Source organism: Melanerpes formicivorus, unplaced genomic scaffold, assembly GCF_026170545.1.
Source record: "Melanerpes formicivorus ecotype bairdi unplaced genomic scaffold, bMelFor1.0.p_v2 SCAF_33, whole genome shotgun sequence".
Taxonomy (NCBI): domain Eukaryota; kingdom Metazoa; phylum Chordata; class Aves; order Piciformes; family Picidae; genus Melanerpes; species Melanerpes formicivorus.
Window position 1 is genome coordinate 5,331,329 of NW_027142385.1, and position 18,010 is coordinate 5,349,338.

The 18,010-nt window shown below is 39.7% G+C and overlaps 1 protein-coding gene across 1 annotated transcript in view; it reads right to left on the reverse strand.

Annotated features, from left to right (window-relative positions):
- Window positions 1-18,010, reverse strand: part of RABGAP1 (RAB GTPase activating protein 1) — a 72,412-nt gene that overhangs the window by 5,334 nt on the left and 49,068 nt on the right. Inside the window, exons 14-21 of the mRNA XM_068155793.1 lie at window positions 12,909-13,022; window positions 12,474-12,548; window positions 9,730-9,855; window positions 9,050-9,193; window positions 8,112-8,153; window positions 7,634-7,762; window positions 3,374-3,466; window positions 2,348-2,458 (exon numbers count right to left, since the gene is read on the reverse strand). Of these exons, the coding sequence (XP_068011894.1) occupies window positions 2,348-2,458; window positions 3,374-3,466; window positions 7,634-7,762; window positions 8,112-8,153; window positions 9,050-9,193; window positions 9,730-9,855; window positions 12,474-12,548; window positions 12,909-13,022 (834 nt within the window). The remainder of the gene's footprint in view (window positions 1-2,347; window positions 2,459-3,373; window positions 3,467-7,633; window positions 7,763-8,111; window positions 8,154-9,049; window positions 9,194-9,729; window positions 9,856-12,473; window positions 12,549-12,908; window positions 13,023-18,010) is intronic.

The following is an 18,010-nucleotide window of genomic DNA, read 5'->3' on the forward strand; positions in this document are numbered from 1 at the left end:
CAATATGCAGGACTGATAAAAGATTATAACCACTTTAGGCCTAAGCTCAATTTGCAAAATTTCACCCTTGCAATGAAAACAGAGTTAATAAAAACTGGCTCTAAAACATTCTAAACCTCTCCAGAACTCTGGCACCCATAATGGATGCAATGCCACCTTTATCATACCACCCAGAAAATACTGCGTGAAAATGCTTAGCTGCCAAAGCAAACATAAGAGTCAGACCCCTCTCCTCTCCTCTCCTCTCCTGTCCTCCTCAAAGAAGAGAGATGTCCCACCGGAAACCAGACAATTCTTTTTTACTGCATAAGAATAAAGATGTATTGTTGAAAAGTCTCAGGCTCTTTAGAAACCAGTAAAAACTCTCTGCTGAGTGAGGACACCTTTTCCTGGCTTGCACACAGCAATGCAGTACTTCCCAATAGGTGTATGAATTCTACATAAAAATAGATCAGTAACTCAACTGATATATATATATATAAAAAAAAAATCTTCAGAAAGCAGCTGTACCAATTCTCTTCAAAGGAAGGAAAATCAAAAAGTGGATTTTAGTCCCTTAAAGTCCTGCTGATCCTTTAAAACAGATGGCAAAGGCAAAGAGAACATCTTTTCATTATATGTGGGTTTTAAGCTGTTTTAAAGTTAAAGAAAACTGGGATGTGGGAGCTCAACAACAGTAGAAAAATGAAGCCTATTTTCTGGTCTAGTGCAAAGAATATTAAGGAAATTATTGTATTTCCAAATGTTTCGCTTTGATGTTTTAGGCTGCAAGATTTGTGACATGAATGTAACAGAAAAGGTTCACTAAACAATGCCCTTTGGTACTTTTCTTTCTGAACATCTGGCTGGTAGAATGAAACTTATCATTTCAGGATCCAATTACAAGAATTAATCAAGGTCCTGAAGTAGGATCAAACCTACCTATCTCCTCCTGGGGGATAACCCAAATGCTGCCAACATCATGTACCATCTCTGAAGGCATGACTGGTTTGTATCCGATGAGGTATCTCAAAGGTTTTGCCTAATTTTGTTCCTCTCCCAGCTCTCCATTTAAACGAATGAATGTAAAAGCATTAACTGTCTCACACGGGCTCAAGCAGCCACAAACAACAGTTAATATCTAATACAAAAAGCTTCCTCAGTACATTTTTTTTTATTGGAGCCCACCCTGAGTGCAGCCTGTGGCCAGTCTGCATAGCCTCCCGTGAGATGTCTTTAATGAAGTGAAAAAGCAGAGGTAACAGGAAGTAAAAAGCCTGCTTCTAGAACATACTTCTATGATGCACAGATTTTAACACTAAAGAGCAGTAGATGCAATAAACCTGAAAGTCATAAACTAAACCTCATTAAGAGCAACATTCACCCATTAGCATCAACATTTGCTACGAGTATTTTTCCAAGAGCAGATTTCCAGGAGACTGTGGGAAACCTTTAAGTCTCTGAAGCAGATAAGCTGAAACATTTTCAAGCCTGTCAACTCCTGCACTGTATGATTTTAAAAAGTCATGTTCCTTTGAGATTTCAGAAATGCACTTATCTTGGTGCAGAACAAGAATGGCAAAACATGAGCACTTGAACTCTTCCCCTCATCTCCCCAAGCAGACAGAATAAATGTGTTCTAGCCTCCTGTGTGCACTGCAAATGCCAGTATCGTTCTGTCTCTGCATGTCCTGGAATAAAAAGCTTATCCTAACAAAATCTCCCAAGCATGAGCATGTAAAGAAGGGAATGGGACAGCAAACTTAGAAGAAATAATCCTATAATACAAAGACAACCCAAAGGTTTCCTCCTGAGAGAGCTCTACTGATATGGGAAACAACCTGAGAGGATGAGTTCACACGGGCAGATTTCAACAAGCCATAAGGAAACCACAATAACATTTTCAGAAGTGCCTAAGGTAGCTGAGAAACTGACTCCACTGAGAGCCACAGTCAGGCTTTCAAGTTTATTAGGCACTTTGCAAAAGCCTGGCTGCTATGAAATCTTATTCATATGAGTATTAGTCGAAGGAAAACCGAGTACAGCATCCATGTTATCATCTCTGCAACAATTCAAAACCTTAGCTCCTGCTAGACTTTCAATATAGAGAAAAAAAAGCAACTACTCAGAACCTTTCCACTCCCTCAATTATTCTGAATGCTTTTCAGAGTAATCAGTATTTCAGTCAGCAGTCTCAATTCAATGACAGAGGCCTATAGATCATCAGTCTGCAATAGGGGCATGGAGGAAAGAATCCTACCTCACTTCAATATAAAAATACTCTATGTATCTCTCCTCCAGTTGGAGAGGAATGAGGAATCAGCTCTGGTACCTTGTTTCCACTAGACAACATAAAGACATGTCTTACATTATCTAAATCTTTTCGCAGGGCAATCTTGCTGGTCACCAGTTCATGTGCAAGATCATCATTTTCTTGCTCAAGCCTCATGTTTGCTTCTTGCAGGCGCCGGTTCTCACGCTGTGGGAGACAAAACAAAAGAAATCATGAAAAAGATCTTCCCAGGTGTTTGTCTGTAAAACACAATGCTTACTGTGTCAAAACACAACTGCTTACTCTATGGCTTAGGTATGTAAAGACAATGTTACCTGTGTGAAATGAGGACAAAACTAGCTTACCATATTGTAAATAGAAAATAAATATCAGACTCAAGAAGAAACCACAAATAAACAGCTCTGCTCAACTATTACCTGTTGAGCTATAAAAAGGGTCTTAAGCCTGCAATAACAGGGGTAGCATTCTGCCATCAATACCTTGCCAGGAGTTACTACAAGTAATAGCTTTTTTGGCTCAAAGTAGAACTTTGTGCTGGAGATGAGTGACAGAGGAGGGTGCTAGGAAAACCACTCTATTTTCTCCCTCCTTTTACAACTCCCAGCATACAGATATTAAAGAAAGTTAACATAAAATTCTTCAGCTTAAAATATATATAGGTAGATATGTGCGTATTATTGTGTAACATATACACATACATAACTGTGCATATAAAATTCATTTTGGCATTTACTTGATCAAGAAAATGTTTATTAAATTATGTATTTATTGTAAAATACATCACTTGAAGGGTTAAAATCAATTAGGCATTTTCTTTGTGTTTGTGGCAATCAGCACATTACACAAGTGCTATAAGCAGGCTCTAGTGAAATGGCTCTATAAGCCCAAATATAAATTCATACTATTCCTTTTTTCACTGTGAAGCCAAGCTCCCTACAACCCCACCCTGAGTAACATTGCCAATATAGAGAGATTCACTCAGTGTTCATGTAGCAGCCTCCCTTGATGTATCCAAAGTGGTCACAAAACAAAATCACCTCAAAGAAGCAGTCAAAGTAAGCACTTCCTGCACCAAATTAGACTGGAATAGGCAAGTGTTACCTCATATCTTTCTATAGGATCCTCCTGTTGAGCTTGCTGTTCTCTCATGGTATGATATTCCTTTTCATATTTCTTCAGCTTCTTCTGGCTAATCTAAATTAAAGCAGCCCATTAGTTCCTGCCCAGAACACCAATAAAAGAACACAATTCACAAAAGGTACAAGCTTTAAGCAACTCTTGCCTTCCACCAAACACAGCTAATATCTCCTCTCAGTTTTGAGTATTGAACCCTTAGAGATGATTTAAACATCTGTTCCACTCAGTGTAATGACAGATGCAACCCTTCCTCTTATCCTTTTGTGGAACATGGAAAAGTTTTGGACAGGCATCCTCAGGATTATGCCACCCGAGTTCTCCTTGGTGCTGCACAGCTACTTCATACTCCAAATGCTGCAGAGGCCTTTGCCTGGAAACCCACAAGATGTGATTAATTTTTGAACTAACATGATGCTGAGATTTCTTCAGCTGCTTTTTCAGCTGTAACATTTATCATCACTCAGAAGTATTTGGTTTACTTTACATGAGCCTGCATGAGCTGAAAGGGCAAGTGCAGGCTCAGCTGACATTTCTGCTAGTGTCACTCAAGCTCAGCAGAAAACAGTCCAGTCCCAGGGCTGCTTAGGTGTCTCAGTGAGCAGCAAACACTCAGAGGCACGTATGCTGTCCTCCGCTGCTCTGGAATTTGAAGGCTGGAATTCTGTCCTCGGCTCTGACACACAACACTAGGAAAGTGACTCTCTCAGGGTCCCAGTTTCCCCTTCTGTGAGAAGGGAGAGAAAGGTACTGTTGAATTCAATATTTTGTGCACAGCATTCAAGTCCTATAGCTACAGAAATCACAAAACAACCTGTAACAGATCCTGACCAGCATCTTTCCCAGTGTCACCTGTCAGCTGTGCCACATGCTATAATGGTTTAACACCACAGACCGTGCCAAGAGCACTGTGAGGGTTTCTCATGCAAGTCAGGATGCATCTAAATTAAATCTCTAGTATTAAAAGTTGCTGCTGAATCTTTCTTTTTAGTTCAGTTAGCCAAATAAATTAAAAAGCTATGGCTTTTTAAAAACCTTGCCTGAAATACATGTAAACAAATTTTACATGCATTAATGACAGGCAGAACGGAAAAGATGTTTAGTTTCTCTTCTCTGGTTTTAGCAACGTTACTTGAGATAAACTGAAGAAAACTGGTAGCTAGGCTCCCTCTAGTGAGAGCTGCACAGAAACACTTCACTACTTAGCTGACATTTTTTTTGGAGATGCCAGCCCATCTATCTGGAAGCAGTCCAGCCACATCAAAACTGCACAAGTTATTCTTACTCAGCACTCCAGACAAACACCCAGAGTGTTAACCCTCTGCTGACCATGAAGCCAGTAACTGGAGCAAATTATTTCACTGCTCTGCCTTTGCTCAAACGGTGCCCAAACTATTCAGTTTCACACACCAAATCTCAGGCTATGTAAAGTGAGAAGTGAGGCATCCAGCCGTGTGAGAGGGAAGGCAGGCAGGCACACCCTTGTAGTTTCATGTTTCCAAGAGCATTAAACCAGCTCTGCCTTTAGATACCAATAACGAGGTGATCCTAATGAGATCTGCTATTGTCACCAGAGCCCTAGTGGGACCCCTGCCCTGGGGAAGTCAACAAGGCCTTTGGATTTGCATGGTGACAGAAAACAGAAAGGAATATCTAAGACCCACCACAGTTTTTCAGGGGCACAAGAGGCAGGAGGACTGTTAACATTTCATGGCAACACTGAGGAGTGAATTTAAAAATTTAGTGTTGTCTCAAGATGATAATTTCCTGACCTCCTTTCCAGCAGAATGCTGCTGTAATCACAATGCTTTACCCAAGCTGCATCTGCCGTCCTATAAATGATTTATTTTGACATTGGGCCCTTTTCTGCTCAAAAACACTTCCACATACAGAGCTGGAGATTTCTACTGACAGCAAAGGACTTCTATTTTAGGTTAAGAAAGCACTTAAGTGCAGTAGTCCCATCAGGGGCAACACTCATGGATGTGATACAGAAGTGTTCAGCATCTGTGCAGAGCACAGTTGGGCAGACTGCACCTTCCCCCTAACCTCCTGTTTAATGCCCCAGAAAACACACATCACTCAAGAAGGCAGTGGACAGCTTCACCATGTACTGCTCAGAAAAGCCTGCTTGCTTTAACTGCTTCACACAGCACTGAGAATACAGGGATTTGGGCATGGGAAGAGGGAAACATCACTATTTGGGAACATGAAAGGCAAATGCACTCATTACATGTGGTCTTAATCTGTGGCTAATGTTGAACAATTGGGGAGCTAAAATAGCTTCCTTTATTCTTGATTATTCCATGATTTCTACACTAGTTTCATATAAGATATGCTTGAACTCTCTGCAGAATGCTGTTGTGAGTACTGTCACTATACCAGTGGCATTGAATGTTAACACATTGGGGAAGCTGGATGTACACTGGAGTGTACTTGTGCGTGATGCTACAAAGAATACCTCTAGTGAATTTTAGGCAAAAAGGATACTTTGAACGACACCACTGTATGCCACTAAAAATTAATCCACATCAAACTGCAAAGAAGTGGTCCCAAGCTTCCTTAAAATGCACTAAATAAACTATCAAGGTTCCATCTATTCCATCTGTAGAGAGAAATCTATAACTTCCTAACTTCTAGACATTTCACCTTAAGGGCTTGTTCTGAAGTGCCCATATAAAGCTTTAGTTACAATATTTACTGATTAGAAAAGCAATTTACTTTCTGCTCTGAGGCAATACAATATTTGCTATATATAACTGGTCTCAGTGTCAAAGACTTGAACCTTCATTTCATAGTTATATTTAAGAAATTTGTCTTAGGGGACAACTGAAATCTTACCAAAATAAATGAGAATCAAATGAAGACAACCCTCCATTCTTTACCTCAGGAGTTCAAACATACAAGAGAGCTCACAGAGCTCTTGCAATAAATTATATTAAGAAAACAAATGAATTTACAGGACAGCATCTCTCCAGGCTACAATAGGCACCAGACACTTGTGTTTGAGTTTCTGCTCTGTTCAAAAGAAGGCTCCAATAAAGACCAGAGATGACATTGTACAGTGACACATTATGCAAGTCTGAATTATCAGTATTTCCTAAACACTGGGTGCATGAACAGTTAATCAATGATTTGTGGGAGAAGGCAAACAGCTGTGACAATCTCATTAAAAGACAGTCTAGATGAACCTGCTAGCCTCCAAATACCCTCACAGAGAGCAGCAGGTGCTTACAAGAGATTCATGTTCAGAAACATCTGCACAGCAAACACCATACAGTATGGTCAGAGCTCTGCTTCCAACCAGAGCTCTTAGCACTTGTGCCTAGTACTCATATGAAAAGTCAAGGAAGCCAACACTGCAAACCTCCCCTATGGGCTACTCAGGAAAAACTCTGCTCTTTTGCATTCTTAAAATACTTCAGCTAACTGTGGCAGTTGTAGACAACAGACAACTCAGCCAGTGCTTTGTTTAATTTCATGCAAAGAAGACCCTCTTTAGACTACAAAGATCGTAAGAGATTAACCTGCTATCACCAGCTACCTAGAGTGCAAGTGCAACAGTCCTGAGTAGGAAATGAACTTAAAATGCCTTTTAAAAAGCAGCATCCATTCCCCACCATAAAACAGTAAAACCTCACATGAGAATACATAAACCTCAAGGTCATTTCTGTAGTTTGACTTGTAAGAATTTTTAAATGCCAAATCATATTCCCTCACGTCCCTAGAAATCTGTAAATCTATCAATGCATTTTTAATGAGCTCCCTACTGCAATACATAAACATCACAGGCACCACAATTTAAACCAGCCATTTTCTGCCTGAAATATTACATTGCCTCTGCATAATTTACTCTGTTTTAAATGAAACCTTCTCACCACCTCCTGATGAAAGATACTGCCCTGTTTGCAGCTACTACTAGAGAAAGATTTCATCGAAGAACTGCAGACATGGCACTACAAAAAACTCATTACAGACATGAGTCATTTAAGACTTTTTTTCCCCAAGTACTCTGATTTTTAGCAGCACTGAGTATTGCTTTCAGAAAGCCACTGCATTTCTGAGTTCTCCAGATGGGCCCATATCACTGAGAATCTTGGAGCTTTATTGTGTTTCACTGTAAAGCATCTGCAATGCATTTGGACAACTAAGTCGCAAAGTTAGATATGGAGATAGAAACTCTACCCCTTAACAACATGTTTGCAGTTGTTATCACCACATCCTTACCTTCATGTTACATGCTAATTCCATCAGCTTCTTTGCGTTTTCCTCTGATCGGTACCTCTTGGGCAGCTGCACACGGAAGAATTTTAAAGCCCCTTCAAAGTCAGTCAGTAACAAATCATCCTTGGTAGTCTAGAGACAAGGAAAGAAAAAACAGTAACTACAAAGCAGATTTTGTACATTAGTAAAGAACTTTATTGTTCCCAGAAGCAATAAAGCAACAACGGTTTTGTAAAGCTCCAAGAACGCAACTACTTTTTAACCATCTGCAAATAGTATTTGTTTCTACTTCTGCAACCTTCTATTTCCCCACCATCCCACTCTGTGTCATACAGGCCATTCCAGACAACAGCACATGGCACATACAAAGTTGCTAGCTTTCCACAAAAAAAAACACCATATTGTTTTTGTTGCAGGCATCTTCATTTTTCATATGGTGCATGATGATGCATAAAACACCATGTAATGTTGTAATACTCACTTTTAATAACCCCAGTGCAACATTAAAGATAACACTTATTCCCTGGAAAGAAAGATAATGACAAAATAAGTTAATTCCTTAGTATAAATAAGCCTAGATACTTAGTTATTAGGTAGGGTTTGATATTTGTCCAGTTTATGTGGAAAGGAGAGCAAGGAGACAAGTGGAACTAGGACTACGTATTAAATCAAATTAGGAAAGTATCTTCAGTGCTTAACTGCTACAGACAGCAAAACAATGCTTCAGCACAGGTTGTCCTTAGCAGCCTAAAACTCTGAAATGAAGGCACTGTTGTGTACATTTTTTTTTCAAATGACTAGTTAGTCAGCTCAGGATAATTTAATACAGCAGCTCCTAGATTCAAGGGCAGCAATATACACATCAATGTATTATGTTCTGTTATTCGTAAACTGGGATAATTCATGTAATAAAAATGAAAGTGACTCACTCTAAGACAGAGTCCCACATCACCTATTTTGCTAGTACTTGCTAAAAGTGTTTTACTTCTATCACTCAATTATTGTTTACTTATACTGGTCATTTAGTCAGTAGTATCATGCACCTTCTTAAGGGCTACCTCTGATAATCAAGACACATTGCTCAACTTGTTTTGAGATTCTGGTTTTCTTTTTTCCCAGTAAATTATTCTTTCACTATTAATTCAAAACAAACAAACAAACACCTTAAACTTCATTATGGACACATTTACTATTTATGAATTTAAAATGTGTTTCTAAACAAATACAACTCATTTTCTTGATACCATCTGTTGCTTTCTATTGCATTAGCATTTCATTACAGAAACACAACCCTTCTGAGTAAAAATAATTACCACATGCCTATCTCTGAAAGAACGGATAGTAACAAGGACATGAATCAAGACACTGAGACACTGTCAAAAGATGCTAGCAGTAGAAGTCTCCAGTAACAACACATACCTCACATAAGAGTAAGTCAATAATGTGGAAGACCATGTAGAGAGGGAATTTTGCTGTGAAGAGGGTAAGGAACCACTGGGAAGCATACATGTGTGCTTCGAGGCTGATGTCCAGAAAGTGGTTATACAGATCAGGAATGTATTCCTAATAAAGAAGAACACATCAATACTCATAGTTAATGTATACATCCAATGCCACAGGAACAAGCAGGGTGGAATGATGGTTGGTGCAGCAAGGCAGGCTTCTGTGTCCACCCTGACAAGATTGCTGCCTGACCTGTTAAAGGTCCTTCTAAGGATGCCAAAGGCTTGTCATAGTGGGGATGCTCAGAAGGATACTAAATCATATGCACCAGGAGTCCGAACTGAGCTCTTACGTTAGCAGGACACCCACACCAGTGGATGTACTGACACTGAAAGTCACTCTGCATTGTACCCACAGTTAGCTCAGCAGCCAGTGCTGTGCTAGATGTATCTGCCTTCAAACTTGCTGCATGCTGCCAGCACCATCAGCCTGGTCTTGAAGTCAGCATTCTCTATTTTTACAATACCTTCAATATGGATAGTCTCTATTCTCCATCATTACTAAGAGGTCACAAATGCTATTCACATGTAAGACAAAATGCTAGTTTTGAGCTGCAAGCTCCGATCCATTCCCTTCATGCACATCTGAACACCTACCTGCATGAGGCGTTCCAGCTGATAGAACTTGCAGTGCAAATCTTCAAAGTTTTGTTTGAAAAGTTCCCTGAGTCCATAATCAAACATGATTTTGACCAGAACACTGAAAGCTTGCTCCTCAGGCATCTGTGAGAGATGAAAGTGTATTTATCACAGAGCACTTACATCTTTCATATCAGTTCCATATGCCCTTACCTCCCTTCTCCTCCCTCTTACAGACAGGCTGAACAGTTACTACTTTTTAGTCTACTCTATCCAGTTTACAAGTAAACAAGAGTATTAGCACACAAAGTGAGGGGCAGTGTTGCAAATGGAATTTCATTCTTACTCTGTGAAATAAACCACCTCTCAATCACTTGACTATAAATACATCTTTCAGAGAGCAAGACCAAAGCAATCTCTTGGTGTCTTTATTCCAAATCAGAATCAGAAACTTAAGAGACTTTGAACAGTCTAACCCTTTGTCACCTATGTAACTAAGACAGAAGCAGTATTACTAGAGGATGTTAAATAGAATCTTTCCCTTATTCTTAACAATATATTTGCCTTTTTAAATAGCATTATTAAACTTCATTTACTAGATGGCACATATAAGAGAGACCAGTAACTGCTAACAAAAGTTCCACATACCACAACTCAGCATTGTTTTGGCAAAGTTCACTACCCCTCTCCTACCAAAAACTGAAGAAACACTCAAAAAACTCAGTGTCTAGACATTTTTCCCTGACATCAAAATTCAGTTTTCATACTTCTGTAGTGAAGTCTGACTTCAGGTCAATCACTTGTTCCTGTAAAGGACAGAACATCCATCTCAAGTATTCTATTATTAATCTGCAGATGGAGCTTGTTAAAACTGAAAACTTTGCTGAGACATTCCAAACTGGTAGTGAAGAGCTTGCAGAAACTTCATTTCCTTTCCTACAATATTTCTTTTTAATATTTCTTTTTCCCTAGCAGCCACACTCCAAAGGCTGACTTCAAAGGGAATCCAATTAAAAAAAAACACACCAACAAAAAACCCAAACCAACTTATTTAAAATGTAGCCTTTTTAAATCCCTATCTTCTTTCCATAAGGAGCAGCTACTGCTGAAGAAAGAACCCTAGACTGATGTGGTTCACTCTTCACCAGAAGTCTGTGACACAACCAGTATATTAAAAAAATGGACACAGGACAGTGAAAAAGCTAAAAGAAAACACATCTGTTTCAGAAAATGTGCTGAGTTCTGCTGTCAGAAGGCATCACCCTTCTTGATCTGGTTCAGTGCAGTAATCAAGAATTAATTGCACATCCAGTAAATATTTCAGGTTACAGTGAACTAAAAGCTTGTTATTATTAATGATGTGGCTTTTCTTTCAAAAGGATGGAGCTGACAATCTCTTCTGTGTCCCCCAATGAACTTTACAACATTATGCAAAATCCTCCACTGAAGATCAAACTTCCTCTTCCACTGAAATCTGCAGAGAGGTCTTCAGACTTAGTTGTCTATGGCAGCAATAGTCGCTTAAAAGCAGCTGGGAAAAGGAAATCTCAAAACACTAGTGGGCTTAGGAACTCTGTTCAGTTTCAGCTACTCATGCTTGCAATAAAAACACTGATAAAAAGCAGACATGACTTTTTAAAAAAAAGAACAGTCTATAAATAATTTGTACAAATTTCTAATCCTCTTGTATTTCTCAAGCATGACTCAGTCTAAAACTTTTGCTTCTGATATACAGTAACTATAAATCTCTCTAGTTCTGAACACAAGCCACTGAAGGATATTACTCTGATGAGATCACTTCTACCAACAATTAAGTTTTAAAAAGCACAATTCAGAATCTTATTAAAAAAAAAAAAAAAATATTACCCATCACTACCTACCCTCTCAATCCAAGAAGCACAAAGCCCTAAATACAGCAGCCCACCTGAGCAGTGTATTGTTCAAAGCACTGACACCTAATAAACTGACATCCCATCAATGTCAGAAATACACTTTTGTGTGTATAAGACACAGGGTGATTACCATCCACATTACCAACTGATGCAATTGAAACATCATCTAAAAAGCTTAAGTCTAACCTTGAAACTCTCTAATAGAAACATTCATAGTGCTGTCTTACACACAAATTCCATGCTTACTAGGGGATCATGAGTACAAGACTGCAGAGTTTTGAATGGAAGGGGTCCTGGAACAGCAAAAGGGGAAACATTAGAGCTGCCTTACAATACCTGAAGCTAGCCTACAAGAAGTCTAGAGAGAGACTTTTCATAAGGATGTCTAGTGACAGAACTAGGGAGGATAGTTTTAAGCTGAAGTAGGTTTAGACTGAATCTTAGAAAGAAGTTCTTCAGTACAAAGATGGTGAGACTCTGGAATAGGTTGCCCAGAGTGGTTGCGGATGGCCCTCCCTGGGGGTGTTTAAGGCCAGATTGAATGAGGCCTTAGGAAACCAAGTCTAGTTGAGAGGTGTCCCTGACCATGGCAGGGGGGTTGGAGCAGAAGATCTCTGAGGTCCCTTCCAACCTAAACCATTCTATGATTCTATGAAATGGACACTGCAGATAAGACTCCTTCAAACAACACTAAGTTTTAAACAATGTACTCTTCTCTGTACAAAATCACATTATTAATTGTCCAACATATAAATGGATATAATGCCTGCAAGCCTACTAATTCAGGAGTTGCCAACATTTGTTCCAGGCAAACCGAGCACTGTTTATTCTTAAGCTTAAAACCAGGGAAGGACAAACCCTGCCACTTACATGTAAAAGCAGCACAGCAGCAAGAAACGACTGGCCTTGGCAGTAACCAATCTCTTCATCATAGACCGAGTAGGCCTAAAAAAAGAATCAAGACTTTGTAGTATATTGGTCTCGAGCTACAAACACAAAGAAAACAAAACACTGCCATGAACACAGCTCCATAAAATCTTCACAGGGTGCATCAGGTGCCATTCCAATGAGAGGATAACCTGTGTGAAAACCCAACTGCAATACAGGATGGCAGTGCCTGGTTACAGAGATGCACCAAGACCACTGCAGCCTATTAAGGAAGAGAGAAAAACACTAGCAACACATAAGAAAGTGCTGGAAACTTAAAACATTCTAGTGAGGTAACTGAAAACAACAACAAGCTGCTCATTTTTGCTAATTTCTTCCTTCTAAGTTACCAAAACCAGTCAAGAACATAAAGAATACCTTGCATATTTTGTACAGGGAGTCCTGGCCATCTCCTCCAGTATCTTTAAAATAATCATGAGCAGGGAAGGTTCGATTGATGTCTCGGGTAATAGCACTGTCTTGTGGAGACTCCTATTAGAAAAAAATAATAAATATGTAAATTAAAGCACATCAAAAGAATATAAATTCAATATGCTAGGACTGAGAGTTAGGAGATTGGCATTGTGCTCTGCATGCTGTTCTAAATTTAACAAAACACAGTCTACTCAACCAGAACAGGCTGCCTGCAGGCTGGCAGCTCCAGATCACAATCTTGAAGGATTTGGTTACCTAAGTACATCTGGGAATGGTCAGTGAGTGGCAGAAAAAGCACATGCACAGAAGTGTTCCAGGACATTGCAATGCAGATAGCAGCCTTCCCTTAGAGACTTCTGAACTACGTGAATACTGCCCAGTTGCGTTTCTTTTATCTCTCAACAGTGGAGAACAGCAGTCCATTGTGAACAGCTGTACAATGCTGTCCAAACTTCTGTCCCTTAGGTTCAGCTGGAGAAACTCTTCATCCCCTCCATAGAATCAGACAATAGAAAACTAAAAAACTGAGTACAAGCCCATGAAAAGGCAGTATCATGCAATAAAACATTATATTATGGGGGACAGTTGCCTGTATGAGCTGGGCACTTCAGCATGAGGGTGGGGGAACTTTGTTCACTCCATTGCTCTGATGCAATCAGTTTCAGATGCCTTAGACATTTGGAAAGCTGAACAATAACAAATAGCAGACAATTAAGAAAACCAGTAAATGTGAACAATGGGCTGAAGAGACCACTTGGAAGAAACACCAAGGAAATCTGCATCAAGGGCAAGTCGTACACAAAGAGCAGTGAAAACTCCTGGTAGAGATGAAAGGATTTTGGCAAAGCTTAACAATTAAAAACATTAAACAGCAAAAGGGAAACTTAGGACCTTTTCCTCCTAGCTTTTAACGGAGGGATTTCAACACCAAATATCTCCATGAAATTAGTTTGCAATGCTGGCCTCAAATAGCCCACCCTAGTAGGAATTGCTGAAGAAGACTTAAAAGAAACCCTGGTCCTACCTTGAAGAAGTTTCTAGAAGAAAAAGCTTACAAAATATTGAAGTAAGAGGTTTATGTCAGGCCCAGCAGGAGAAACCATAAGCATTTGTGAACAATGTCCAGCCGAACCTGATTTGCTCTCTACAACAAACTCACAGTCTGAATGAGAAAACAAGCAGGTGCCATTCCCACACCAAGGTCCCTGTCAATATTAGACATGTGACTGAGCAAGATGTGCTGAGCTGTCTCATTCACTTCAGTCTGAGACAATTTCTAGGGTGGTCATTTAAGTCAGAGCTCAGAGTAACTGCAAGGAAAATTATTCTTTGAGAACAGAAAAAATACTGTAAAAAATTGTTTGCTTATATAGGAAACAGCTCATATACATTGCATATCATACAGAAAACAGCTCATATACATTGCATATCATACAGAAAACAGCATCAGGGAGAAGTATCTATTTTAAAAACAGACACTGAACAATGACACAAAATCAGATTTCAGATTTATTGTGGATGTGTTTCACCATAATACCTTTTGAGGCAGACAGGATCTAGCGGTTACCTAGCTAACCATTGCCACCACCCAAACTGCCAAAATAAAACAGAAACAAAAGCCCTTTGCTGGTCTGTAGGTATTTCCTTTTGCCTACAATTGGTCCCTCTTTCCACTATTTAAAAAGGTTACTTTCCTGGGCAGCTCATGAGAGCAACAGCTCTTTGGTAGTAGGAATCGTAGAACAACTTTGGTTGGAAAAAACCTTCAGGATCATTGAGACCAACCATTATCTACTCTACCAAGTGTGGGGCTGAATCATGTCCCTTAGCAGCACATCATCTGAAAAGATGCCAAAACAATCATTAAGCAACCACTGATAGCAAAAGTGGCAAAGGTTCCCTTTTAGGTGGCTTGCCTAGCAATGATGGAGCACACACGTGAAAAAACCAGTTTTATTCATATGTCAGATGGGCATGTAACAGTGTCCAGGTTACCACTTCAAAGATACAAGATGCTCTGTGGAAGAAGTGATCCAAATAACCCACTATTCTGTTAGACAAACAGGAAAAAAAGGTGAGAAGATTTTTAAAGGCGTATATGATGCAATCAGTATGAAGATCATTAAATACAGCTTGTAGCTGATCTTTTCCCTCACAAAATGATTTTGCAAATAAGAGCAACAAAATTACCACAGTGTGCTTAATTTTCTCTTCTGATTTTAATCCAAGGTTAATGCTCCTCTCTGTGGCTTAATACAGCCATTTCATTAGGAAAGCATTACACTGCTATTAGAATCAAGTTACTGGATTGTTTTGGAAATTATATCAAAAGTGTGGTTCAGCATTTCAATTTGATAATAATTAACATTCCAGAGAGGTCTGTCTCATTATAGGGAAATCAGAAACAAACAAAATCCAATGCTAAACAGATTTTGTATAACTACAAGCCTTTAAAGTCAACAAAGGCAAGTACGATTATTGCTGGCTGTTAGTTCCAGCTAGTTTTGCAAGTAAAGAAAGACAACGCTCAGAAACAAGTCTGAAGACTTTGAAGTACATAAATACAGTCTCAGTGCTAACTTCCAGTTTCTTGAGTGTTTGCAGGACTGAATTGCAGAGAAGTTCCCTGCTCTGCAGGAGCACAGGTACTGTCCACTGCTAACAGCAATCTGTGGTACCAAACAAGTGGGTTTCCTGAGTGGTACCTGTGCTCTGCTGCAATGGCAACACAGACAAATCCACTCGCCTTTTAATCCCCTTATCTAACAGCAGAGACCAAAGCATCTGGTTGGAAACTCTTAGGATAGACTCCTCAAACAAATCACTCATTATGGCTGAAGAGAACCAATTAGTGGTCTCTCCCTGGCTTTGCGTGACTTGTTCAGCACTTGACTCCTATGCTTCAGGACAATTCTTTAAGTAATCTGTGCCACTGGTTCCTGCAGCTGAAACATGGCTTGGGGAGAGAAAAATTAAAGGAAATGATAAGGTTTAAAAAATGTTTTTTCAAGCCATGGCTTTGAAATCTCCCCATTAGTACAAACTGCTGCAATCCAAGCATTGTGTAACCTTTTCTTTACTCCTATTTTTATACCTTGCTGTGAGAATTGGCTCAATGGGCAATTTCTCATGCTTTCAGGGGACTGGGAACTGAAGGAAACCCTTCTGAACCCACACCCTTCGCAAACTGGGATTGAAAAATAGAAAGCTAAGAATGACAGGAAGAAAAAGAAAGTAGTAAAGAAAACAGAATAGAAAACAGCCATGAGAACTGAGGCAAGTGTAGTGAAGATTAGAATTCTCACAGCAGTGTGCTGCTCAGAAGGAAAAGCAGAAAAATGTAGATGCTCAGACGAAGAACCTCCCCCTCTTTTAGGCACTTTAAAATATTAGGGGAGTTACACTGAAACTTTCCTCTCTAACTGATTTAAAGATAACTACATGAGTAATGATGCAAACCAGGACTCAGTCCAGCAGATAAAAGCTCATCTATTGTGCCAGCCTGTATGTAACAGCATTCTGGTTCCCATCTCCTAAACTGGACACCCTTAGAAGACATTTTCCTTGCATTTTCATAATCTTCCAGGGACAGTCTCAGGACCTGCAAACCCTATTGTGCAGTTACAATCTCAGACTGAGACTGTGCTACTTTAGATGCTTTTTCAGTAGCCTAAGCAGCAAGTAAAAGACATGGAAGAGCTGGAGGTCTTCTACATGGGGTTGATCACCTCAATAGCTCAGGTTTATTCTTCCTAATCCCTTACATAAACCCAAGAGGATGAAGAACAAGCAACAGCAAATTGTGAAGGAACAAGATCTGCGATGGAAAAAATCCGAAATAAGGAGTCTCCAGAGAGGCAGAGGAAGTTGCCTGCTGGAAATGACTTGCTAGCCAGAGATCAAGTCCTGTTGCACAAGGTAGAGGCAAAATCTAATGGGGGCTTAAAACATGAGGTCTTTTCCTAGACATAAAAGTGGAAAAATAGTCACCTCAAAAGTTTAGATTTCCCCCTGCCCCCACCCCCAAAATGATTAAAAATTTGGAAGTTTCCTCACTGGGGAGGAGTTGTTACCCACCACAAAACCCAAACTCTGCTTGATTCTCACTCTTGCAACAATAGGATTGAGTTTCACATTGCAATTATTTCTTAGGAAAGCCCCACTAAGTCGGAAGGATTTTGTCACATGATCAAAGATTACTGTGAGAACAGTCTAGAGACTCAATCGATAAGTGGAATTTTAGCTGCTTTGCCCAGGGTCACATGAGCACGGGGCATGTTGTTGCAAGGCATAACCAAACCAGTCAAGAGAACACCAAACCAGCTGACAGCTTTCAGCAACCGCAACAAGCAGAAAAAGCCAAAAGTCTCTGCTGCTTTCATAAGCAGCAGCGAAAGTAATATTCCACAGTGGGAGTAAATTATTTGGAGCAGATCTGCACGTTTTAAGGGCATCCAAAATTATTAAAAGGCCTTTTGATAACTATTTTTGCTGTTAGTAGGATATTGTGTCACCAGCTCTATTTTGCAGGTTGATGGCATTCCTGAATTACGAGAGGGTGACTTTTAATACACACCACTTACAGGGAGTTCATTTCCTGCATTTGTCTTCAACCAAACCACTTTGACAAGGTTTCAGTAAGAATTACACCTGTTACTGAGACACTCACTTCCAAAGCAATGCACTTGTTAACTTCTCACAAGAAATGCTGCCCACAGACACTTGCTAGGTGCAGTTAGCATTTACTGAGAAGGTTCACAAATCCATCATATTTGTGGAAAAAGATGAATAATTTCAACAAATCTGAAATGGGCAGACAGCTGCAGTTGGTACAATAGCGTATTGATACAGCATACTTTCAGTCCAAATATGGCAATATAGTGCAATTCTAAAAATAAAAGTGAATCCCTTGTGATATCTAGCCCTTTTGCTGTGTTCGTTTCCTTTTAGGGCTCAAGTTTCCCACAGGAAAATTATAGCGAGGAGTTTGCCCACAGTGCCCTACATCATGTATGGATAAAACATAAACACAAACCACGTGCTGG